Below are 26,505 nucleotides of genomic sequence, written 5' to 3'. Positions count from 1 at the left end.
AAGAACAAGTGTAAAGCACACGTGCTTGACGCACATGGACGCTCAGTAAAGGTCATTGCTGCTGTTATTGCAGATCAGGGCCAACCCCCTGGACGTGCACACGAGAAAATAAGGCCACAGAAGCCAAGTGACTTGGCCCAGGACACACAGAAAAGAGAGGGCAGAGACAGGCCCAGTGCTGTTGTTATTGGGAACCACATAACCTCCACAGCAAACCTCCCTCCCTTTGCCACCTGCTGTGAGGGACCTGGTGAGCCAGCTGGCAGAAAACATCAGGGCCACCTGGGTAGCCCTCACCTTTCCCAGTCTCAGGGCCTGAGCAGAGGCTGCTGTGGCAGGTGAGTGGAAGAGACGCACCTGAGGGCAGGGAGGGGCCCAGCAAAGCGAAGAGGGTGAGTACTGGGTTTAACTGCGGTTTTGAAAAAGGGTTAGCAGCTTAAGCTCCAGAACGAGACAAACTTGGGTTCAAATCAGGTCTCTGGCACCCTCTAACTGTGTGGTCTTGATCTTGTTACTTAACATCTCTGAACTTTATAACAGCCTACATTTCTTAAGTGTTTACCATGTGCCTACACTGTTTTAATCACTTTACATAGACTATCTTGTCTCGTTCTCACAACCATACTCTGATGTGGGCGCTGCTACTGTCACCATTTTACAGATATGAAAACCAAGGCACAGAGGAGTTACGTAACTTGCCCCGGTGGGTAGAGCTAAGATTTTTGTTTTAATTTTGAGATGGAGTTTCACTCTTGTCACCCCGGCTGGAGTACATTGGCAAGATCTTGGCTCACTGCAACCACCGCCTCCTGGGTTCAAGTGATTCTCCTGCCTCAGCCTCCCAAGTAGCTGGGATTACAGGTGCCTGCCACCATGCCCAGCTAATTTTTGTATTTTCAATAGAGAAGGGGTTTCACTATGTTGGCCAGGCTGGTCTGGAACTCCTGACCTCAAGTGATCTGCCCGCCTCAGTTTCCAAAGCGATGGGATTACAGGCATGAGCCACAGGGCCCGGCCTATAGCCAAGATTTAAACCAAGATAGTCTGCTGGAGCCTGTGCCTTGGACTACCACACCATCTGCCCTCCCTCTGCTTATTCTTGTCTGTTAAATAGGGAAAATGATCATACTTCCTTCATTAGGTTGCCAGAATCAAATGGTATATGTAATGCACGTAATTGCTCCACATTGTAAATGCTATTTCATCAATAATCACCAAGTGCTTTCACACATGAATAAATGACTGGAGAGAGAGAGATCTTGAAGAATTTTTTTTTCCATCATGAATATTGTCTCTAAGTTTGGGAGATGTTTTACTTTTTTAGTTTTAGTGTTTTAATTTTCTGCAACCTGCATGTAGACAATTTTTTGTTTGTTTGTTTTTTGAGACAGAGTCTCTCTGTCGCCCAGGTTGGAGTGCAGTGGTGCAATCTCGGCTCACTGCAACCTCCGCCTCCCGGGTTCAAGCGATTCTTATGCTTCAGCCTCCTGTGCTTCAGCGGGAACCATAGGCACACCCCACTATGCCTGGCTAATTTTTGTATTTTTAGTAGAGACAGGGTTTCATTATATTGGCCAAGGTGGTCTCAAACTTCTGACCTCATGTAATCCACCAGCCTCTGTCTTCCCAAATTGCTGGGATTACAGGCCTGAGCCACCGTGCCCAGCCTAGATAATGTTTTTTAAAAAGGTGGAAGGGAAACATAGGCTTTGAGTTCACATAGCTCTGTTCGATCCCAGCTCTATCATTTCCTATTAGATTAAACCTCACTAAATTGCCACCAGTTGACTGTTTTGGACATATAAAAATATCAATTTAGGAGGCCGACGTGGGTAGATCAGCAGTTCGAGACCAGCCTGGCCAACACGGTGAAACCCCGTCTCTACTAAAATTACAAAAAAATTAGCTGGGTGTGGTGTAATCCCAGCTACTCGGGAGGCTGAGGCAGGAGGATCACTTGAACCTGGGAGGCAGAGGTGGTGATGAGCCAAGATCGCGCCATTGCACTCCAGCCTGGATGACAGTGCAGTGAGACTCCGTCTCAAAACAAATAAATTTAAAAAAAATATGAATTTATGTCTTTCAACTTCATAGCCCTGTGGTCTTGTAAGTTGCTTACTTTCCTTATGAGCTAAATAAGGGTAATTAGACCAACCTCAAAGGGTGCTGGGAAATCCAAAGAAAATAATGTTTTGTTCAAGTGCTTAGTACAGTGTGTGGCACATGGAGAACGCTCAGTAAATAGTGGTTATTCATCAACACCATCAGAACAATTACAGCAGTAGGAACTCACCTGCCACTGGTCTCCGAACCTGGCTTTGATAAGAATGAGAAGCTGTCATTACTGGAACTCTCCAAAGTCTCAGAAAAAGTCTTTGATTTATAAAGTACATTTAAATTCACTTCCAGGCCGGGCGCGGTGGCTCAAGCCTGTAATCCCAGCACTTTGGGAGGCCGAGACGGGCGGATCACGAGGTCAGGAGATCGAGACCATCCTGGCTAACACGGTGAAACCCCATCTCTACTAAAAATACAAAAAAAAAAACTAGCCGGGCGAGGTGGCGGGCGCCTGTAGTCCCAGCTACTCCGGAGGCTGAGGCAGGAGAATGGCGTGGACCCGGGAGGTGGAGCTTGCAGTGAGCTGAGATCCGGCCACTGCACTCCCAGCCCAGGCAACAGAGCAAGACTCCGTCTCAAAAAAAAAAAAAAAAAAAATTCACTTCCATTGAAAAATACACACATCTACGGTCTGCCAGAGAGGACAAGGTTGGACACTGACATTTCCAAATGAACCTGACACCACCAGGATACAGGAGACCCCCAAGGACCTCCACGGGACCTGGGGATTTGGGGCGTGGGTGAGAAGTGGGCATTAGGGAGGATTCAACTCTTTGCACCTCTTCTGACAGCAGGGAGGCAGGTGCAGGGAATGTTTCTGTCTCCTGCTTGCGTCCTTAGGAATGGGGGTGTGTGGCCAGGGGACATTTTATACAGGGGTTCCTCTTGGGATTACTCAAATTCCCTCAGGAGCCAAGCAGGAAATCTGTGTATGAAGGTGCAATGCACATGTGGGAGCAGTGAGGCTCGTGTTCAGTTGGAGACTGCACGCCCCACTTAAGGTATGCAAATTCAACCTTTTATTAAACACGACTGTTAAAGTGCATCTGCCATTTTGCAGCAATGCTATAATGCATAGGGTCCAGACTTATTGAAGATTCTATGAGTGGGGCAATTCTTCCATTTTCCTTTCATTTTACAGAAGGGGACCAGAGACAGCCTGTGAGGGGCGCCCATGACCGGGCCCAGAGGAGAATGGTACATTCTAAGGAAGGCCTTCAGGAAAAGTTTATGAAAGCCCCACAACTTGGAGAAAGAAAATCTAACCTGGTAGTTCAACAGTGAACCAACTCCCAGGCCCCAAAGCATGCCGGCAGCAGAGCCCAGCTCTGAATGCCTGGAACTATGTCCGTACACAGGCTAGGCTGTCTCTAGCTCTTTTTTCCCTCACCTCACTAAGCGATCTTAGGCAAGTCCATTACCTTCTTTAGGCCTCAGTTTCCCTGTCTGTAACACATAGGAGTTGGGCTTGATACTAAGGCTTTTACAGCTCTGGAACATTCCAAAGAAGTTAGTGGAAGATGGGGAGAGGAGAGTTGCCCAGATAAGGGCAGAGTTGGGGCCCTAAAGATAAGGAAGTCAGACCGGGTGTGGTAGCTCACATCTGTAATCCCAGCACAATCCAGCCCTTTTGGGAGGCCAAGGAGGGAGGCTGCCTGAGCTGAGGGGGTCCAAGAACAGCCTGGGCAACATAGCAAGACCTTGTGTCTACAAAAAATACAAAATTACTTGGGCATGGTGGCGAGTGCCTGTAGTCCCAGTTACTCAGGAGGCTGAGGTGGGAGGATCACTTGTGCCTAGGAGGTTAAGGCTACAGTGAGCCACGATCACACCACTATACTCCAGCACCCTGGGCGACAAAGGGAGACCCTGTTTAAAAAAAAAAAAAAAAAAAAAAGGCCAGGCACAGTAGCTTCTGCCTGTAATCCTAGCACTTTGGGAGGCTGAGGTGGGTAGATCACCTGAAGTCAGGAGTTTGAGACCAGCCTGACCAACATGGTGAAACCCTGTCCCTACTAAAAATACAAAAGTTAGCCGGGCATGGTGGCGCATGCCTGTAATCCCAGCTCCTCAGGAGGCTGAGGCAGGAGAACTGCTTGAACCGGGAAGGCTGAGGTTGCAGTGAGCCGAGATCACACCACTGTACTCCAGCCTGGGTGACAGGGCGAGACTCCGTCTCAAAAAAAAAAAAAAAGAGAGATGAGGAAGTCAGAGGATCCTGGGTAGGGGCTTTATCGGGCAGAGCTGCTGCCCCTGTTCCCAATTCCCTGATTCCAGGTATAGGCACTCAGGACTTTCCTCCCCAAGGCTCTACACCATCCCTGAGAGAGGAATTGTGCCTCAGCCAACAAGATGAAATTAGGGCAGCAGTTTCCAGGAGCTGTTGACAGAGCTCATGCACCCCAAACTGGTCAGGAAATAACATTTGTTTTCAGGTTTCTCCTCCCCCTGCCCCCTCATCCTCCTACCTCTCCTGGGCTCCAGGCCCATTTCCACCCCTCATTATCTGGGCTCCCGCTTCAGGGCTGGGCCCCAGCTCGGAGCATCCTCGTTGGTGTCAGCCTCCACCTCTTACAGTCTGCTCTGCACTCACATCAGCTGCTGGTTTGATAAGCTAATGGGCTCTAAGGTGTTCAGGGGTGATAAGAAGTGGATGTGCTACCCGGGCACCCATGCCTGGGCCCAGAGGGGAATTGTACATTCTATGGAAAGCCTTCAGGAAAAGTTTATGAAAGCCTCATGACTTGCAGAAAGAAGTCTAACCTGGTAGTTCAGCAGCAAGAGATAAGGCAATACTCACCATCATTGTAATAGTAGGCATATAGACAGCACCCGACGTTCCAGGCACTGTTCTACATGCCTTACACACTTAACCCACAACAGCCTCATGCAGGAGGTACGATTTATTATCCCCATTTTACAGATAGGGAAAGGGAGGTACAGAGAGGTGTGTTATAACTAGTCCAAGTCATAGAGCTAGTAAGTGGTAGCAGGAGGATTCGAACCCTGCCTCCCTGGGTTTAACAATTATGCCATCCTGCCTTTCTATGTAGCATATATATCGTGACTGTGATGGTGAACAGTGTGGGTCTCTGAATCAGGTTGTCAGCGTTCAGAGCCTGGCTATTCCTGTGTCCCAGCTTCCTGAGCTGTAAAATTGGGATGAAACAATGCCACCTGTTCAGAGGATTGCCATGAGCATTGAGCTTGCTGGCTCATGCAAGTCACTTCACCCAGCATTGGGTATGTAGTGAGTGTTAGTAACTATTACCCCTTGCCAGCCACTGATTAGCCGTGTGACTTTAGGCAAGACTGCTCTCCCACATGCCTGTCACAAAGAGACCACTCGCAAAGAGTTTGTTTGGATAACAGCACTTTGGCCTTCTGGAACATCCCCATGGGCAGCTGTCTCCTCTGGTCAGCTGCCTCTGTGATTCTGGATCTGCAACCCCTCCCACTCTTGCCCCTCCCTCTGGCCTGCAGAAACTTCAGCACCAACAGCTGTGAAGGCAGACCCAGCTTCATTCCCCCAGGCTCTAGGGTTGACCTCCACACTGTGCTCCCACTGCTGCCTGGGAAGACCTCTGCAGCCTCAGGCTGCCACCACCTCCTCCCCCACAGCTTCTACTCTACCCACAACTCTCACCCTGCTGCAGCCTGGGAAGAAAAACAAAGATTTCCCAAAGGGGCAGACGGAAGCCGCAATGTGGAAGGTGCCAGAGTTTGGAATGTTTACATGTCACTGGGAAAACCCCTCTGTCTTCCAGTAGACCCTCTCTCTGCCTCTGAGGAGTATGGGGTGGGGATGGGGGACTGGGTGGTATCCATAGCACAGGACCCAGGATAGTCTCCCAGTTTGGTAGCCTTAAGGAAGCTCTGCATGGTAGGAGATTGTTAACAGCAATGGCCCCCAATGAATCACCAACTGCCAAACACGTGAATGAGGTCATCTGAGGCCATCCCACCCCAAACTGCAGATGCATGAATGACCCTGGGTTAAACCAACAGAAGAACTGCCCAGCTGAACCCAGCCCAGTTGTTGCACCACAGAATCATGATCATGAATAAATTAAAAGGTTGCTATTTTAAGCCACTAAGTTTGGGGTGGCTGTTATGCAGCAATAGGTAATTGATACTCTCTGCTTCCCCTAAGCATCTTATAGGTCCCTTAACTTCAAGCCCAGAATGAACATATCATCGTTCATTTATCCTCACAACCTGTCCCTCCCCTTCTGTCTCTCATCTCAGGAACTGACACCTCTCTAAGCCAAATCATACATCTGTAGCCAGCTTTAACTCCCCACTCTTTTCATCAAGTACAGCTGATTTTATCTCCTAAATTTCTCTTGAATCTCCTCCACTGCCCCTGCCCATCTGGTCTCATCACAGGTCATCCAGACCAGCAGTCATTACAGCAAGGAACACATACTGTAGAAAATGCTCAATACAATCACTAGGGTAGCTGGAAGAAAACAAGCAGTTCTAGTTTTATTTTTATTTAAAAAACTAAGAAATTAAAGCTTTTGGTAATAAAAGCTAATACTTTGTATGTGTGTTAATTCATTTAATCCTTTCAACAACTTAATGAAACAAGTACTATCATCCTCTGACAGAAGCTGAAACAGAGACAGAAAGAGGTTGACTAATCTGCCCAAGGTCTCTAGGGTACAGAGGCAAGATTTGAATTAGTCTAGCTCCAGGAATCCCTGAACTTTCATGCACAGAAGAATCACCCAGAGGGCTTGTAAAAACACAGATTGCTGGGCCCCAGACCCAGAGCTTCTGATCAGTAGGTCTAGGCTAGGGCCTGAGAATCTGCATTTCTACTAAATTTCCGGGGGATGCTGAGGCAGCAGGTCTGGGGACCACACTTTGAGAAACATGGATCTAGGCTATTCTACCTCTAAAGGTACTTTGTGAAGTTTTCAGCTCTGCAAATATTTAATATTCAGATTCACCCAGAAGCCGCCCCTCACTTGCTCAGGATGTCATACAGCCTTGAGTCTCCTAGCTTTGGAAGGTACCCTAAGGGAATATTAGTCCAATGGGATGGATTTGATATGCATTTCTCTATATTCATCATGTTGCAACTAATGGCAGGGTTTTGTGTTTTATTTATTTATTTTTATTTTTATTTATTTATTTTTTTTGAGATGGAGTCTCACTCTGTTACCCAGGCTGGAGTGCAGTGGCCGGATCTCAGCTCACTGCAAGCTCGCCATCCCAGGTTCACACCATTCTCCGGCCTCAGCCTCCCGAGTAGCTGGGACTACAGACGCCCGCCACGACGCCCGGCTAATTTTTTGTATTTTTAGTAGAGACGGGGTTTTATCGTGTTAGCCAGGATGGTCTCGATCTTCTGACCTTGTGATCTGCTCACCTCAGCCTCCCAAAGTGCTGGGATTACAGGTGTGAGCCACCGCGCCCGGCCATCTCAAATATTTTTATTTTTTTTTTGAGACAGGGTCTTGCTCTATCGCCCATGCGGGAGTGCAGTGGTACAACCCTGTCCCACTGCAGCCTCAAGCTCCCAGGCTCAAGCAATCCTCTCACCTCAGCCTACCTAGTAGCTGGGACTATAGGCATATGCCATCACATCAGGCTAAATTTTAAGTCTTTTTTTTTTTTAGAGATGGGGGTCTCCCTGTGTTTCCTAGGCTGATCTTGAACTCCTTGGTTTAAGCCATCCTCCCAACTTGGCCTCCCGAAGTGCTCAGCCAGGGTTTTTTTTTTTTTTTCTAATTAACTAATACAGAACTTTTAAAGCATATACAAAAACAGAGAGTACAGCACAATGACCCTACATGCCCATCTCCAAACTTTGATGATTGTCACATGAGACCAATCTTGTTTTTATAAACCTTCTCTACTTTTTCTTTTTTTTCTGGCATAAAGCCAACCCCAGATATCATGCCATTTCAATGTGCCTCTCTAACAGATGGAGCCTTAAAAAACAACAACAACAACAAAAAAAAAACCCACCATGCTTTTATCACACCTAACAAAATTAACAATAATTCTTGTATATTATAAGATATTCATGCTGTATTCATATTTCCTGATTGCCTCAAAATGTCTTTTTAGAATTGGCAGGTTTGAATAATCTATTGTAGTTTACCAGGACTGAATTCAATTAAGTGGATTGACAGGTTAAGTTAGGGACCTAAGTTTAACTCAACTAGCTTTCACAAAATGAAGTAATTGCTTAAACAACTCGTGCAGAAAAACACAGATTGGAAGCACAGAAATAATGGCAGCCAACTGAACAAAAAGGAAAAGACAGAGTAAACTTCTCCTCACACAAGCTGTCAGTCACATTCGAGATTAAAAAAATGTCGACCTAATCAGATCTGACAAGTCAATCAAGACAATTTCAAATTATCAAGAAGACTCTGAGGAGTGAATTTTCATCCACTATCGTCAACTATAGCAATGGACCCTGCCTGGAGATTGACACCATTATGACTAGTAACTTGAGAATATTATATATTTCATTTTGATCTCTTTGAATTTTCCTAATGTGTATGTATTTATTATAACATACAAAATATATTAATGCAATAATACTTAAAGTAATACTTAAAGTGTAACATATAACCACGGTACAAGCTCAAAAAATGGTGTGTATACCATCAGAAGGTTGAAGCCCTCGGGCCAATACTACACTACAGCCTCCATGCTGGTCTCGTGTCTCAAGCTATGCCCTGTCCCCTGTCTCCAACACCAGCCCTGGCATGGCTTCCTCCATGACCCAAATCCAAACTTGTCACACTCCTGTTTACCATTTGGACCTCAGACTGAAGCCAAACTCCTTATGCAGCCCCATGAGTCTACCACCCACTGCTTCCCTCTCTGTCACCCAGGCTAGAGTGCAGTGCCATGATCTCAGCTCAGCAACCTCTGCCTCCTGGGTTCAAGCAATTCTCCTGCCTCAGCTTCCCAAGCAGCTGGAACTACAGGCACATGCCACCACATCCAGCTAATTTTTGTATTTTTGGTAGAGATGGGGTTTCACTATGTTGTCCAGGCTGGTCTCGAACTCCTGACCTCAGGTGACCTGCCCGACTCGGCCTCCCAAAGCATTTGGGATTACAGGCACGAGCCACCATGCCCAGTCCCTGCTTTCCTCTTTGTTTTTTTTGTTGTTTTGCTTTTTGAGACAAAGTCTCGCTCTATCGCCCAGGCTGAAGTATAATGGCCTCCCAAGTAGCTGGGATTACAGATGTGTGCCACCACACCCGACTAGTTTTTATAATTTTAGTAGAGATGGAGTTTTGCCATGTTGGCCAGGCTGGCCTCGAACTCCTAACCTCAGGTGACCCTCCAGCCTCAGCCTCCCAAATTGCCGGATTGCAGATGTAAGCCACCTCGCCAGGCCCCTTGTCTTCCTTTTTAGGCTCCAGGGCAATGCAATGTTAAGCCCAGGCTCAGTCTGCTCTAGTGTGTGCACACGCAATGGCACCCACTTGGATGACCCTCCTTTGTCCCACAGGTAACTCCTACTGAGACTTCAAGACCTGGTTGGGCAGTCACCTCCCTCCAGAAGCCTTCCCTGACACCACCGTCTCCCCTGCCTGGGTTGTGGACCCTCCTGTGAGCTTCCGTATAAAGTGAGTTTCTGAGGACATTTTGTACCTATGTTAGTAGCACGGTGCAGGGGTAAAGAACATGGACCCTAGAGTCAATCTACAGGGTTGGAATAGTGGCTGCTATACCTACTGGGTTATATGACAAATGACTCAACCCCACTGTAAAATGGGGCCATGATGCATAATGGTTAAGTGTAAGGAAACTAAATCCAGGATGGCTAAATTTAAATATGCTGTGCTATTGCTAGCTGAACGACCTTGGGCAAATTACTCAACATCCATATGCCTAGTTTCCTCATATGAAAAATGAAGATCATAATAGTACCCACCTCATGGGGTTGTTGTGAGAGTTCAGTGTAAAGCCCTTAGAATAGTGCCTGTTACATAGTAAGTGCTCATAAATATCAGCTCTAATCATCATGTGTCTGGATCCCACATTGGCTGTCATACATGGTTGAATGAATGGAATGCATTGAATTGTATTGGATTGAAATGAATTAAAATTGTGCCAGCTCTTGTTTGTCTGTCACTCAAGGTTCCTCTCTGGGCCAGTCCTTTAAATGGTATAAGGTCTTCCCTCCCTAAGTCCTACTTGTCACTGCCTTGGGCCCCAGGATGACTTCTCTTTGCTTTTAGTTAACTGGTCGTTAATACCACCTGGGAACAAGCAAGCACTCAACCAGGCTCCAGCTCCAGCTTTGTCTCAGGGACGTTCTTCAAGGAGGCCCTGTCCATTATCAACAATGTATCAGCCCACTGAAATGCCTGAAACTCATTTCAATATTTTTAAAAAAGCGAAGTCACACCATTGTGGACATCTGTCTTATTTACAGTTGTCTCATCACAGTCTGGGAATATTTTTAGCTGAATATAAAATAACCATCATCCTACCCTCCCCTTCAGCCATACCTTCTGGTTCTGGATTTACAGACAGCGTGCAGACTTCCCAGCCCCTAAGTGAGAAGAAAGCTGGGGTCGGTGGGGGTGGGGATGGGGGGTAGCAACAGGATGACGCTTCCAAAAGAAAAGTAGTATAGAAATGAGCAAGAGAGCCGGGCACAGAGGTTCACGCCTGTAATTCCAGCACTTTAGGAGACCAAGGCTGGAGGATCGCTTGTGTCCAGGAGTTTGAGACCAATCTGGGCAACACAGGGAGACCCCCATCTCTACCAAAAAAAAAAAAAATTAGCCAGGCATGGTGGTGCGCTCCTGTGGTCCTAGCTACTTGGGAGGCTGAGATGGGAAGATTGCTTGAGCCCAGGAGGTCAAGGCTGCAGTGAACCATGATCATGCCACTGCACTTCAGCCTGGGTGACAGAGTGAGACCCTGTCTCAAAAAGGAATAAGAAATGAGCAAGAGGCCACAAAAAGGAAACAAAAACCAAAAACCCAACAACAACATGAAATTGCTTGCATAAGAGAGCTGCACTTGTATCCCTAAATCTATACAAATAAAAAAATTTTAAAAATAAAAAAAAAATCCTTGCCATTAAGGAGAGAGAAGGGGAAGTAGAGAAGCAGAGAATTATGAAGACCATTTGGCAGAGGGAATTTGAGGAACACCAAGGAGGACGCCTCTCACTGCACTGAAAAATCAAGGCAGGTTTCACGGAAGAAGGAATATCCAGGCTGCTTCTAAAGGAAAGCTTACATTGTTGGCTGAGTTTCGGCGCAATCTATGGAAGAAGATGGGGGAATCCTTTTCCTTGAGATTTTGTAGAAAGGAACATCTGTGCCCCTGGAGAACCACAGGCCTCAACCGCCCCTACCCCTGCTATTTGCCTGTGTGATCACTTTTCCAATGAACCCTCACCTTGATAGGACGCCAGGAGCCCCTTTTGATCCTCTAAGGAAGCGTCGTAGTAGGTAAAAAAAAAGAAGAGGAGAATGAGAGCTGCTTCCACTGTTAGGGCCCAGAGGGGCAGGGAGCACCGGACAGACCGCGGGTACTTAGAGCTCATCCTGTGTCCGTCTCTGTGCAGGGGTTCCACCAGCACCAAGCATCACCCCTCTCTCCAACACTTACTTGAGGGCTTGAGAGAGCGATAGGGAAGACACCCGCCAAAGGCCTTATCTCAGGCTGCAAGGCTGGCTGTGCTGGCCTGTCTATGGAGTTAACACGGAAGCAGAGGGACTATGATGGGGAGGGGAGGAAATGTATGTTTTCCAATATTAAGTCATTCTTTCAACAAGTAGTTGCTGCATTCCTGTTACAGGTTCCTGCTGTGCTCAGTTTAAAAGAGGGCATTCTATTCCTTCGACACCCAAACATAATCCTTCTTTATTCTGTACTTCAGTCATCTTCACCATAACCTTGTAAGAAAAGCAAGAAACGGATCAATACTCCTATTTTATGAATAAGGAAACCGAAGCTCGAAAAGGTTTTCTTTTTAAAACCTTACTACATGACAGAGAGGGCACCCAGTGAGCTCTTAACAACAATGTATTGAATGAGAATGGATGAAACCAAAGAATGAAGCTGAGCCCTGGGGAGGATACAGATAGGACCCACGTAGAACTGACTCCTCATAGTTACACAGTTGAAATTATTTACATTTGAATTTGTATTTAAATCTATGTGTTTCTAAGCACTTTAAGGGTGGGTGGCAGAAGAGAAAGGAGGCCAGGGTTTGGCTCTCATAAAAACCTGGAGGGGATCCTGATCCAGCCTTAGGGTAAGGTTGCTCCTACCTCTGGTCACCTCCTCACAGGGCAGCCCAGGACTCTGCCTGGGGCACTACAGTGCATTTGAGGAAGGCCACCAGCCTCAGCATCCCCATCCCACAGTGGTGGACAGTCCAGTCCCCTGGCACGAGCTTTAAGGGGCTTAGGACTTATTTCTAACCCTGCAGCCAACTTCCCCTGTGGCTCCTATCCATGTGCCTGGCTGAAGGTCTGGAAGGTCTGGTACATGGTAAGTGTCAAGGAAGGAAGGAATAGAGGGAGGGATGGAGGGAGGGAGGAAGGGATGAAAGAGGAAGAAAAGAAGGAAGGAATTAGAGGTTCCTTACTTTCTACAATGGCCCCAGACACTGGCCACTGAGTGTAAACCGAATGTGTGGAGCCCCAGAGAACAAAGCCAGGGCCAGGAGCTGCAGGAAGGGGGAAGTGGAAAGTGAATACTTTATTAACCATTACAGTTGCCCACTGAAATAAATACTCATGAGGTAGTGAGCACCCTGTCACTTGGGGAATGCAAGCAGAGGCTGATAGTTACTTGTCAGAAATGTCTTGAAAACAATTCCTATGTAGATCAGAGGAGATTTTAATCACCTAGTAGAGTCCTGTCATTTTGTTTTTAGATGAAGAAACCAAGACCTAGAGAAGTCATACCCAAGGTCATTTAGTCATTTGGCATCTGTCACTTCTTACTCAGTGCAGCTTTATTTACAGAAGGAAAAAACTGAGACTAACCTAAATGTCCACTAGCAGGGGGTTAGTTAAGAAAACTGCAGGACATGTAACTTGCTACCAATATGATGGTTCTGAACATATGCAGGAAAAGCAAGAGGAAAATGCTTTTATCAAAACTGGCACAGAGGATATACTGTTTAGTGAAAAAGCAAGTTATATAACAGTATGTACAATATATTCCCACTCATAAAATAATATGTTAGCACATGCATAGAAAAAAGTTGGCTGCAAACCACCAAAACATTGGTTACTTTTGCTTTATACATTTTCAGAGCTAACTGATATTAAGTACTTGCTGGCCACCATTCTAAGCACTTTACATATATGAACTTAGTTCATGACACTAGGATGGGTACTATTAAGCTTATATTACAAATGAGTAAACTGAGGTACAGAAAAACTAAGTGACTTGCTTAAGGTCACAGGGCTAGTAAGTAGTGGAGCTGGGACTTGAACCCAGGTAGCCTAACTTCAGGACCTGGGTGTTTGACCACTAAGCTATAACCTAGATCAGGGGTCCCTGACCTTTTTGGCACCAGGGACGGGTTTTGTAGAAGACAATTTTTCCACAGATCGGGGTGAGGTTGGAGGGATGGTTTGGGGATGAAACTGTTCCACTGCAGATCATCAGGCATTAGTTAGATTCTCCTAAAGATCACGCAACTTAGATCCCTCTCATGCACAGTTCCCAATAGGGTTTGTGCCCCTATGAGAATCTAATGCTGTGGCTGATCTGACAGGAGGCTTAGCTCAGGCGGTAATGCCTGCTGGCCTACCCCTCATGCTGTGCGGCCTGGTTCCTAACAGGCCACAGTCTGGAGGCTGGGGACCCCCGGCCTAGATTACTTTTAAAACTTCTTCCAATTCTGAAAGTCTAGGAACGTGGGGTTCTAAGCCCTCTGCTACCCCAACAGCAAGTAAGGGGGAGGGTACCCCAATCTCCAGAGGTCAGAAGTCTCCATTCCTCTCACAATTGCCTCCTGGTTCTGATTTCTGCTCTATTTCTGGCAGTCAGTACTTCTTATAAACTGGGTTTCCTGAGAAGGAACTCCCCTGTGCAGTGGGATAAATAGATGTGACCCCTGCCAACCTGGGCCCAGTGCAAGCTCTGTAAACCAGGCAGCCAACTGCACCTACCTGCCTGAGGGCACCAGATGTCAGCAAGATGAACACTAAAGATTTCCAGGCAATGCCAACCCCCGTACCTGACGGGCATGTTTACCAGCTGGCAAACAGTGTGGGTGGTAGCTGGTTCCAAGGCACTCCAAATCCCTATGCATCCTGATCCTGCCCCAGTAAGGAAGCAGCAGGGACTGACTGCTTGACAAGAGGACCCCGCTCCTCGCAGAACAGAAAGGCTTTCATTAAGAAAGGGAGGTATCCCTGCAGTTGGCCTCTTCCGACAGATTTGTCAAAAGCAGAGTTTTTGCTCTTCCCCTCTGACTCATAAAAGGCCCCGTTTTCCAACTACAGTTCCTGATATTCTGTCTTTAATCTTCAAGGCAGGTCACCTGCTACAGAAAGCACAAGGGATCTAGGATTGATAAGTCGAAAACCAAATACAGTAAATGTTAATTGTTGATTCTAGCTGTGAGATGTATGGCTTTTCACCGTACAAGTCTTTCAACATTTTTTGGTAGATGTTTGAAATTTTTCATAATAAAATGCTGGGAAAAAAGCACTCTGTGCACCTGCTGTTCTCTCTGTCTGAAACACTCCTCCTACCAGATACAGATGGCCTCCGACTTACGATGGTTTGACTTAACGCTTTTCAACTTTATGATGGCACGAAAGCAACACACATGCAGTAGAAGCCATGCTTAGAGTACCCATCCCACCACGCCTCCGTCTTTCACTTTCCATACAGTACTCAGTACGTTACAAGAGATATTCAACACTTTATCATAAAATAGGCTTTGTGTTAGATGATTTTGCCCAATTGTAGGCTAATGTAAGTCTTCTAAGCATGTTTAAGGTAAGTGTGGCTAAGCTACGATGTTTGATAGGTTACGTGTATTAAATACATTTTTGATTTACAGTATTTCCTACTTACCCCAGGACATAACCCCATCGAAAGTCAAGGAACAACTGTACTGGCTTGCTCCCCACCTCACCTCCCTGGATCTGTACTCCACCATCCCCTTCTCAGGGAAGTTTTCCCTGACTGCCCTATTTTTTTTCTTTTTTTTTGAGATGAAGTTTGGCTCTTGTTGCCCAGGCTGGACTGCAATGGCACAGTCTCGGCTCACTGCAACCGCCACCTCGCAGGTTCAAGCAATTCTCCCGCCTCAGCCTCCTGAGTAGCTGGGATTACAGGCGCGCAACACTATACCTGGCTAGTTTTTGTATTTTTAGTAGAGATGGGGTTTCACCACGTTGGCCAGGCTGGTCTTGAACTCCTGACCTCAAGTGATCCGCCCGCCTCGACCTCCCAAAGTATTGGGATTATAGGTGTGAGCCACTGTGCCTGGCCTCTGACTGCCCTACTTAAAAGGACAGCATCAACTCCCCTTTCTGCTCCCGTTGACAAGGGTTCCTTGTGTTCCCCTTTTACTTTCCTTCACAGCACTTACTACCATCTGACGAAGTCTATATTTTTACTTGTGTATTTAGGTTTTTTTTTTTTTTTTAGATGGAGTCTTACTCTGTCACCCAGGCTGGAATGCAGTGGCACGATCTCGGCTCATTGCAACTTCTGCCTTTTAGGTTCAAGCGATTCTCCTTCCTTATCCTCCCAAGTAGCTGGGACTACAGGCATGAGCCATCACACTGGGCTAAGTTTTGTATTTTTAGTAGTGACAGGGTTTTGCCATGTTGGCTAGGCTGGTCTCGAACTCCTGACCTCAGGTGATTTGCCCATGTTGGCCTCGCAAAGTACTGGATTACAGGCATGAGCCACTGCGCCCGGCCTTGTATTTGTTTATTATCTACCTTCCCCTATGAGAATCTGAGCAACACAAAGACAGGGACTTTTGACTGCTATGGTTGCTGTTGTAGCCTCAGCACCAGGGAAGTCCACAGTAGGTGCTCAATAAATATTTGTTGGCTGAGTAACAGCTACCATTTCTGGAATGCCAAGCACGGAACCAATCATTTTGCATATGTTATTTCATCAGATCTCCCTCTCAAGCCTGTGAGTGTAGGCATCATCACACTTACAAAAGAGGAAACTGCTGCTCAGAGAGGTGGCGTGAGTACCCAAAGCCACACAGCTAATAAATGGCAGAGCTGGGACCTAACCCAGATCCATCTGACACCATGGCTTGTGTTACTAATTACTTTGCAATTCTGCCTCCCAAGTCACTAAATCGCCCAGTCTCAATTTCCGTATGAGTCAAATACGATGATGTGCTCTGGTCTCCTCACAGGGTTATTACAAATGTGAAAATTTGTCAGCAGGCCTGGCAGCCTGAGTTACAGAAATGAAGCTGAGCAACTGCTGCTATGACCACGGCATCCTGGCCTGAGCAGCCAGGCTTCCTGCAGGTGTGGTGAATCGAGTCAGAGAACCCATAGCTTTCCCGTGTAATCATGACTTTTCCGTAAAAACCAGACTCCCTGAGAATACCTGCCACGCCCTCCTACCTGAGTCAAGCTCAGTCATGGGCAGTGACCAATGAGGTAGGAGGTCCTCCAGTCCCTCCCTGGAAATGTGTCCATGCCAAAGGTGTGACCTTACTCTGGGCACGTTTGGCTAAAGTGCAGCTAAGTCAGTCGTTCATTGATTTAACACACAGGAGCTTTGGAGTCAGGCAACCTGGTTCAAATTCTGGCTTTGGAATGAGCTGTGTGACCTCGGGTAAAACAGTCAGTGTCTCTGTGCCTATTTCCTCATCTGGAAAGGCAGAAAATCAGAGTGTCAATCTCACTGGGTTGTTGTGAAGATTCAACGAGGCAGTGCATAAAGTGTCAGATGTGTAGAAAGCACTCCATAAAAGTTAGCAATTATGATTATCACACAAGCTTGGCAAGTTTACTGTAGAAACCTTTGAAAATACAGATGCATAAAGCTAATATAAAATGTCCATTTCAATCTCTCCAAAAACCAGCACTACGTTTTGAGTGTATATCCTTTCAAATGTTTTTCTATTTCTGTCGATTTAGGCCTTGTTTTTCTCCCTACAAAAATGGGATTACACAGCACATACAGTTTGGTAACTTGCTATTTTCATGAACTCTATATCATAAGCAGTTTCCAAACCAGGAAAATCTTTCTACAACACTATAACATGGTGGTTAAAGAGTCCAGGCTCTGAAAGCAGACTGCCTGGATTTGAATTCCCAACTCTGTTACTCTACGTGACCTTAGGCAAGTGCCTTAACTCCTCTGTGCCACAGTGTCCTCATCTGTAATATGGTACCAGTAATCTCTATCTCATAGGATTGTTGTGAGGATTAAAACAAAATGTATCTGATACTTGGAGTGGTGGCTGCAATATTAAGTGCTGTGTATAATCATCCTCCATGCCACACTGACTTCCATGGTAAGGATATGTGATAAAGTCTTTGGTCAGTCCTCTTCCAAACTATCCCTGTCCTAAACGCTACAGTGAACATCTTCCATTAACATGGTTCTGGCCTGGTGTGGTGGCTCACGCCTGTAACCCCAGCACTTTGGGAGGCTGAGGCAGGTGGATCACCTGAGGCCGAGGCAGGTGGATCACCTAAAGTCAGGAGTTTGAGACCAGCCTGGCTAACATGGCAAAACCCCATTTCTACTAAAAACACAAAAATTATCCAGGCGTGGTGACGTGCAACTGTAGTCTCAGCTACTCTGGAAGCTGAGGCAGGAGAATCACTTGAACCCAGGAGGTAGAGGTTGCAGTGAGCTGAGAATGCATGCACCACTGTACTCCAGCCTGGGTGACGCAGCGAGACTCCGTCTCAAAAAAAAAAAAAAAAAGCTTCTCTAGGGGCTACAGGTACATGTGTAAGAGGTGGCCATCCACATGTTTGGACTTTTCTGTGATTCCTATAGGGCAGGAACAAAGCTGAAGACAGCTAGTAGGCTTGCGATGATTGAATGGGCTGACAGAGGTGGGAATACCATTTCCTTATATGTGAAACAGGGTTTAATGATCTGGCCTCTAGAGCTGTTCTAGGCTCAGCTGAAGCCCAAGTGCAAATCCCTTCCTCAGAAAGTCCCAGAAGGAGGGATGAGCCTAAATTCCTATGTAGGCCTTGGTCTTTTGAATAAGGGCAAATTACTTCCCTTCCTTGTTTTACTCATTTGTAAAATGACCACTGCTGATCTCTGCTTTCTGACTGGTGAAGGTGTGGGGAGCTGGGGCCTTCTGGCAGGAGGCCTGCGTCAGGTCAGCCCACTTCTGAATCCCAAAGGGCCATTTCAGGTCTCAGAGGAAAAAGGCTGGCACTTGGCTGGAGCCAAAAGGGCTTGTGCTAGAGTGGGTGGTGGAAAAAAGAGCTGGGTCTGGAGGAGTGAAAGAGGAAGAGTATGGAGATGAGCAGTCCTGCTCTGGCCTGTCCTTGGGTCCTTGGCAAGAAGGCCATTCCCATCACCTCACCCCAACTCTACCCATCAATAGCCATATACAGGCACCACAACACATGCCTGTGGCCTCAAGACTCAGCTCAGATTTTGCTCAGCTTGTGTTTTGAGCTAGATTGCTCTACCACACCTATTATGTGACTTTGTTTCCTCTGAGCCTCAGTTTTCTCATCTGTAAAATGGAGCTAGCACGATCTGCTTCTAAACATAGAACTAGAAGCACCACCTCCAGAGGAGATCTTGGTACAGGGTGGGCTGGTGACTCAACCAAGGACACTGGTGAGTTGCCATGTGAATTGGGATTGGAACCTAGACCTCCAGACCTTCAGATTGTTTCTCAGGCCATCACCCTGAGATATTCTCTGCTTCCATGTAGTCCTAGAGTTCAACAGTAACTCTCAGCCATACCCTCCATTTATCCCAGCCACTCCACACTTTTGCCACAGCATGAGATGCCCTGTCAGGAACCTATTTAAGAGTAGGCTAGATAGTGAGCCTCAGAAAGCTGGCATGTGTCCCCAGTGCCTCTCATCTTTTATTTGGATTACTCATCTATCCATCCCACTTAGTCTCTGGCCCAGGTAATCTGGAACACTGCAGTCTTGGGAATGTGGGATATGTAAGTCTGGGGTTCCCATGGAGTCTGAAGCCAGGACTTTACCATGTACCTGTTCCTGCCCTCCCCAATGCCTTTAAGCTTCCATTTTCATTTGGTTCCCAACTGTATCTTCCTCCATGAACCAATCTATCTTGGCAGCTGAAGCCATTTTCTGCTGCTCCACACAGAGCATTCTGTTCATATCCTTTCTCGATGATGGGCAGGCCTTGGTGAAACTTTGAGCTCACAGAGTTTGTTTTCTTGGCCACCCAGTGCCACTTGATCAATATGCTGAAGTAGTGTTAAGGCATGAGAAACAAGTATACTGCTAACAGCAGTTACTTTCTGTTACCGACTGCTTGTCTGGCTCTGAAAGCTCATTGTCCTCCAAGCCTTAAAACAAACCTGAGTGGAAACAGACTCTGAAAGATTTAGTAACTTGTCCAAGCTAGTAAGTGGCCAAGCTAGAATTTCAGCCCTAGTCTGAAAAAGCAAGTACTCTGGCCATTTTTCTGATCTGTATCTCTGCAGGGTATAGATTTGATCTCCAAGAAGCTTTTTGCCTAAGTGAATGGATACGCCTTGCCTAAGAAACCACACATCAGAAGCGGCACTGACAGGGATGCTGTGTTGGGGCAGAGGTAGGGAGGAAAGATAGGTTGCAGTGGATTTAAGGATAGTGAGAAAAAGGGTTTGTTTGCCCGGTGTAGCCTGGAAAAGGAGGGTGGGTCACCATTGGGACCAGTTCTGGATGCCGTCCTAAACAGAATGGGTTTTCTCTTCCAGGCACTGGGAGATCCTTGAAGGTTTGTGAGCAGAAGAAAGTAACAGAGTCATGATTGAGGACAATGCATTTGGTGTAAACTAAAGTGTCTCCTTGGGGTAGATGTTGATTAAGGGAGGGCTGATCACAGGCCAGAGAGAGTTCTATGTGTCCCAGGACAAAACAAAATGGCATCTACTTCCTGGGAAGTTTTAAAAATGCACTGGAAGACTAACTGCCCCACTGTCGTTGAGGGATTACACTGGTAAAGCTACTGGATAGGACATTCTGTTACATTTTCAGAAATATTTATAAAAGCTGCATTACAACATGTAAACATGCTTATGTTAAAGAACAGTATATGACCACTATTCTATTTAATAGCAATAGTAACATTATCATCCATGGGGAAAAATTGGAAAACAGGCAAATACAATAAAATGTCAACAGTATTTGTGTTAATGTGATGAGACCCATGGGTGTTTTCTCCTTTTCGGCCACTTTCCTACATTTTCCCCAGTTTTCTCTAATGATAAACTTCTTTTTCTCTTTAAAAACAAACAAACAAAAAAAAACACCGTGCTGCCTTTTCTAAGTGTTATTCTGCCCTACGTACATGGCAGGAGTTATGAGGAGTAAATGAGCAAATACACGCAAATTACCCAGCACGGTGCCTGGCATAAAATCGGCGCTCAATGAGTATAAATCGTGAAGGGTCTCCGGTCCCGCGTCCCCCGCCTTTGAGGAGCCCGGACCCGCCAAGCAGGCTCCCGGCCCGGCCTGGAGGCCGATGCTTCGCGATAGCGCCCTGGCGGGTCCTGCGGACTCGGGGCCCGCGGGGCCCACGGCGCTACCCAGCCTGCGGACGTGGAGCCCCGGCCGCAACGCCGCACACACCCCGGGCATCTCTGCGCGACGTCGCGCGCACCCACGGCTCCGCCCCGTGACGTAACCCGGGGCGGGGTCGCCACCTCCGATTGGCCGGCGCGCTGTCACCACGTCGCGGGAAGCTGGCAGGGTGTGTGTCTGTGTGCGTGTGGGGTTTGCTTTGTCATTCGTACCCCCTGTGCGCGCTGACGCGGCCGGCCTGGCCGAGCTCTCCAGCATCCCCAGAAGGGTCCCCAGCGCTCTTCCTGGGATGCTTTCTTACATAATGACGCGACTGGCTGAAGCGCACGTCAGCGCAGACACCGCACATGCCGCAAACCCGGGCCTCCCGATTTCATACATTGCTAGACGACAGCCTACAATGCCATGTCGTACGGTATGCTCTAGTAGGGATTACAATACAGTGAAACGCAACCCAATAATAATAAAGCATACCTTCGCAACAAGGCGTAATATAGGATGTTATATTTATAGGGCCTATTTATAAGCCTCTATTTAAATCTTTTCTGATAGGCTCAGCCGCGTACCCAGTCACCATAATGATTGGTGCATTCTTCTGTCCTTCAAAGAGGCGGGTTCTAGAGGCAGTTTTGCCTCAGCGGGTCCTGGGATTGGTCGACAGCGGTTTACCGGTGGCCTCGATTGGCCCCGCGGGCCGTCCATCGGAGCTGGGGAGGCGGGGCAGGCGGCTGGCTGGTGCTGGGCGGGCGGGCCCCGGAATTGTCATTTCTTTGTTTCCGAAGGCGGAGGAGGCTCAGAGCCCCCCCTCCCCGTGCCACCCCCTCCCCCCGGGTGCTGGCTCCATGTCTGTGTGACCGGCCCCAGGGGTAGAGTCCAGGCCCGACGCGGGGCGGGCCGGCGGCGGCGGCGGCTGAGGTGAGAGACGGCGGCGCCGGCGCGGGCACCCGGCCCCCCAGCGGGAGGATGAAGCGGCGGAACGCCGACTGCAGTAAGCTCCGCCGCCCCCTAAAGCGGAACCGGATCACCGAGGGCATCTACGGCAGGTGAGCGGCTGCGCCGCCACTCCGCGGGCGCCGGCCCTGCGGTCCCCCGCCAGCTCGGAGGGGCCTGGCCCCGTTATGTAACCCCGACTAGGCCGCACTCCCGCCCCGGGGGCTCTCCTGAGGAGCACTGGCCCGGGAGCAGCTGGCTGGCCCACCGGGGGTCCCCCCCGGGGGCGCGGGGCGTGGCGAGGGCCGGCCCGGCCCGGCCGGGTGGGGAGGGTGCGGCGGGCGCTAGCTGAGGGAGCCGCTGCGCCGCCGTTGGAAGCGCCGGGCCCGCCGGGGGGAGGGGCGGAGAGCCCCCCAACCTGCCCGGCGCTCCCAAGCATCCCGGCGGTGCCGCTGGGCCCAGAGGGCCGCTCCCGCGAGCCCTGACTTGCAGCCTCTGGCCCCCGAGCCCCCCGGTGGCTTGGGAGTTTGCCGGCCTGAGCCAGGAGGCGCGTGGACCACAGCGCGGGGGGGTGGGGGAGGCTGACAAAGTTCAGAGCCCACTGTGGCCCCTCGTTCCCCCAAGCTGCCAGCAGAGTGGCCTGGGGCCATGCTGTCACTTCTTTCGCCTTCTACTTCCCATATGGGATCTCAAACTTGGCACCGAGGGCTGAAGCTGATACCCCCAAATCATGCCCTGTGGCCCTGCTCCAGACTCTAAAGGGTCTGATGACCAGTTTTTCAGCAAATACTGTTTTGACAATTCCAAGCAGATAGCTTGCTTTGAACGTTTTTAAAAAGGGATTTTCTCCAAACTCTCTCTCTCTTTTTTTTTTATCCGTAAGAAAAGCAGTGTCCCTTTAAATAGAAGTTGAATTCAGTCCATCGGTAGAGAAAGACAACAGGTTCATGGGGCAACTTACTCTCAGAGCTTCCCCAAGTCGATTTGTGTACGACTGTTTTCTGGTTCTTCTCAGAATGTTAATTGTAAATGGTATTTGCCTTGATACAGATTTCGGTGGAGAGGTAATTAGTTTACAAAGGAGAATTCTCAGCATGTGGATATAGGCTTAATTGAGTCCTCATGGTGCTTTACAATTAGCTCTTCTAGCTGTGGGATTTCAAGAAATACGTGAGGTAGCTGATGACACCCAAGTTGTCTTAACATAACTGTACACCTTGCACATGCTCTTGTTTACAGATGTGGAATGATTGCTTTCCACAAGCAGCTGACTGTTGTAAACACTGGGGATCTTCTTCAAGTTTAAAAGCATTGAGAAGTCACAGTAAAAAGTTCTTGGGCATATTCTTATAAAATAAGCCATAGAGCATAGGAGTAATTCATTCATTCAGCAGTTATATGTACTGTGTGCCAGGAACTCTTCTAATTAGTGAAGATAAAGCCGTGAATAAAACAGATTCGAATCTATGCTGAATCAATCAAACTTGACCATTTTAACTGAAACTGTGAAAGCAAACAATTTTTCCTACACATAGATGGAGGAAAGGTCTCTTAAATTCATGTTACGTACACTACACATTCTTGAATTAAAGAAAGTTTTTCCCTCTTGGCTATTGAAAAATATTTGACCAACTTAACATTAATGGTAACATAAGAATAGGAAAGGGATATTAAACAGAGTTGGTAGACTGAGCACAACTGTGGCATTTGAATAGCTGCTATTTACAGTAACATAAGATGATGATGTACCTCCATTTATAGCAAGAAGATCGAGAGTTCCATATTGTTTACATGTTTTCTGCTGTATTTCAATTTCTTTGTACTTGAACAAATAGACCCAGTTTACAACCTGCGCCATAATAGCTACTCAAGTGTGAATCTATGTGAAGAAGTGAGTTCATTGTTTAATGAAGATTTATCATCATTAAAAAGCCATCTGATGGCTTTTGAAATTTGAATTTCTTACCCTAAAAGTTAATTGTAAATACTCCATACAAGTTATTCAGAGGTTCGTCTGCAAAATTTTAAAAATCAACAGTGCATTAGCCTTAAACCTTCTTACACTTCTCTTTTGCATTCTTTAAGTTAAATGTTAATAAAAGACCTAAATATATTTCTACCTGTCTTTCTTGGTTGGAGCATCATATATCAAATGAGCGTTTCAACTCACTTCTCTGTTTCTTGGTTTATATTATGGATTATTGGACTGAAGAACAAGATTTTTTCCCCCCAATTCTGTTTTTAAAGAGATTTAGAAAAATTTCCTGTTATTTCTAAAGCAAACAGGATAAGTGGACTGATTATAAACTAGAATGCGTGAGGATTCATGAATATCAACTTTCTGGTGATCATCAAATTTAAGTCTATACTAAGTTGTTTTTCACACCATCTATTGCCCATTTTGTTTCTCAACAACATCTGGCCAATTTTGGATTCATTAAACAGAGAGCCTTGTTTTTTTCCTGGGGTCGTGTTGACAGTTTTGATAACCACTGTCTACTGTTTCATAGCCAAACCTTTCATGGACTTATTATTTTCATGTTCTCAGTCTGTACAACTTTCTGAGCCTTGGCATAGGAAGGAGGCAGCTGTGGTGAAAAGCGCACTGGACTGCAGGAATCAGGAGACCCAGGATCAGACTCGAAATACCAGCTCTGCTGCTTTAGGCAGACAGGGCATCCACAGCTTTAAGCCCCAATTCTCCCATCTTCAAGTGAGTTTTGAGGACTAAAGGAGATATGTACAGTTTGTGAAATGCTTTATAAATCCTAGTGTAGTTTACAGATACTGTTTACCATGTTGTTACTATCACAGTTTAACATGTGTGGCTTATTTTTTAAGTAGGCAGGAAATACTGTAAGATTTGGTGCAACTGTAAACAAAAGTTGAGGAGCCAAAACAAGGGGTCAGTTGCTGTTTGGTCTTGCTTTAAAAAATCCTGTTGTGGAGACACTTTTAAATCATGGGCTGTAGTCCAACAACTGTTACTGAGGTGACTGTCAAATGATATCATTTATCGTGAGTATCATGGCTGTCTTGGAATTCTGTTTCAGGGCGAGATACAAGGAAAATTAATTTTAGGCATTATATAAATGTAATCTGCATTTATACCTATGAAACATCATTTGAAAATTGAAACATACTATAGAAATATTTTAATTCAGTTAATAATTAAAAATAGGAGAAAGGAAATAGAAATAGTGATCTTTTCATCTTACTAGGGGCTAAAGTTCGATGTAGTTCTAAAAAAATCTGACCCAGCCCAGAGCCTGACACAGAGTAGACATTCAGTGTTCAATAAATGTTGAGTGAGTAAATTAATAAATAAATGAATATAAGCTAGTCCATTTCATTCATGAAGTGCCTACGTTGTTCAGGGAGTTGTGGAGGATACAGGATAACACATGGCTCATTGTCTTCAAGGGATTTACAGTCTAGTAGGCCATAGTAATACCGTCTTAAATTTGTACAGTGGTTTAGAGTTTCCAAAGAACTTTAAGTTCTGTTCAAGTAAAAATATTTCTGTTGTACTAAATTTTAGCTTACTGTTTTAGTGGTTCACCTGACACATTAATAGCTGTATTTTGCTCTGTGCTATTTTATGATAAAGTAGACAGTTGCCACCAAATGAGGGAGTCTTTTCTATCTCAAATGAGATAGATATGAAAGTACTTTAAAAATTATGAACATAGGCCGGGCGCGGTGGCTCAAGCCTGTAATGCCAGCACTTTGGGAGGCCGAGACGGGCGGATCACAAGGTCAGGAGATCGAGACCATCCTGGCTAACATGGTGAAACCCCGTCTCTACTAAAAAAATACAAAAATCTAGCCGGGCGAGGTGGCGGGCGCCTGTGGTCCCAGCTACTCGGGAGGCTGAGGCAGGAGAATGGCGCAAACCCGGGAGGCGGAGCTTGCAGTGACCTGAGATCCGGCCACTGCACTCCAGCTCGGGCGACAGAGCAAGACTCCCCCTTAAAAAAAAAAAAAAAAAAAAAAAAAATTATGAACATAAGTTATTAAGTACCTAACTCTTGTATATCTAGGGTCCTTTGGTTTTCTGGACTGGGTTCTCTCCCAGTGTCTGCCTTGACACATGTGCACCAGACATTCCCAATAGTAATATCTCACTGCAGATGTGATTTTCCAGGTGAGGTGAGGTTAGGGTACTATGTAGTTTTTAAAAGCCTTAAGGGGATTCTGTATGGTTTACCCGCCCCCTCCACCCTGCCATACTTTCCACTCCCTTCCCTCAGAGAATTACTGACTTTATAATACAAAAATGAGGAGATAAGATGTAGTAAGTAGAAGAAGGAGGCAGAAACATTTGTGTTTAAAGTATACATATATTCCAAGATTCTACAGTTAAATAGTTATTTATACAAGTAAATATAATACGAATTTTTAGTAAGGTATACATTTTAAGCTTCTGGAAATGATTTTATATCTGCATTACTGGTAGCTGAAGGAAGTACCCCTTCACTGTGTATTTAAGACTGCTTCCTGTCTTCGTGTACTGGGTTCTGCTTGTAGTGCTGTGTGAAGCTTAGGCAGTGCAGTATTATACCTGACTGTCATATTTTTGCAGCTTAATGCCTTAAATCTAGGACTAAGAACTCAGCACTGGTGTGCATGTTATTATTTCCCATTTTTATTTCAGAGAAAAATTCTCTGGTCCTTGGGGCTCCTCAAAAGTGACTTTTTAAAGTGATTAAATTTTACATTCTTCTCAACTTCC

The 26,505-nt window shown here is 46.5% G+C and overlaps 2 protein-coding genes across 13 annotated transcripts in view; one reads left to right on the top strand and one right to left on the bottom strand.

Moving 5' to 3' along the window:
* The window catches only part of LOC111547669 (RH-like protein), a 57,257-nt gene extending 45,434 nt beyond the window's left edge, over positions 1–11,823 (bottom strand). For 7 of the 9 annotated variants that reach the window (XM_023219602.1, XM_023219606.2, XM_023219605.1 and 4 more), the window contains exon 1: positions 11,521–11,823. In XM_023219602.1, the coding sequence (XP_023075370.1) occupies positions 11,521–11,668 (148 nt within the window). In that variant the 5' untranslated portion in view covers positions 11,669–11,823. Of the gene's footprint in view, positions 1–2,293; positions 2,317–4,586; positions 4,718–11,520 lie in introns of those variants that run through there. The other 2 variants (XM_023219603.2, XM_023219604.2) reach the window with 2 other exon arrangements.
* A 9,744-nt stretch (positions 11,824–21,567) lies between these two features.
* MACO1 (macoilin 1) overlaps positions 21,568–26,505 on the top strand; it is a 71,082-nt gene continuing 66,144 nt past the window's right edge. For 2 of the 4 annotated variants that reach the window (XM_023219598.1, XM_023219599.3), the window contains exon 1: positions 21,568–21,883. In XM_023219598.1, coding sequence (XP_023075366.1) covers positions 21,804–21,883 — 80 coding nt within the window. In that variant the 5' untranslated portion in view covers positions 21,568–21,803. The remainder of the gene's footprint in view (positions 21,884–26,505) is intronic. The other 2 variants (XM_023219601.1, XM_023219597.2) reach the window with 2 other exon arrangements.

This window comes from Piliocolobus tephrosceles, chromosome 1, assembly GCF_002776525.5.
Source record: "Piliocolobus tephrosceles isolate RC106 chromosome 1, ASM277652v3, whole genome shotgun sequence".
In the NCBI taxonomy this organism is placed as follows: Eukaryota; Metazoa; Chordata; class Mammalia; order Primates; family Cercopithecidae; genus Piliocolobus; species Piliocolobus tephrosceles.
Note: the sequence above shows the minus strand (reverse complement) of the source record. Positions and strands in the feature narration are given on the sequence as shown.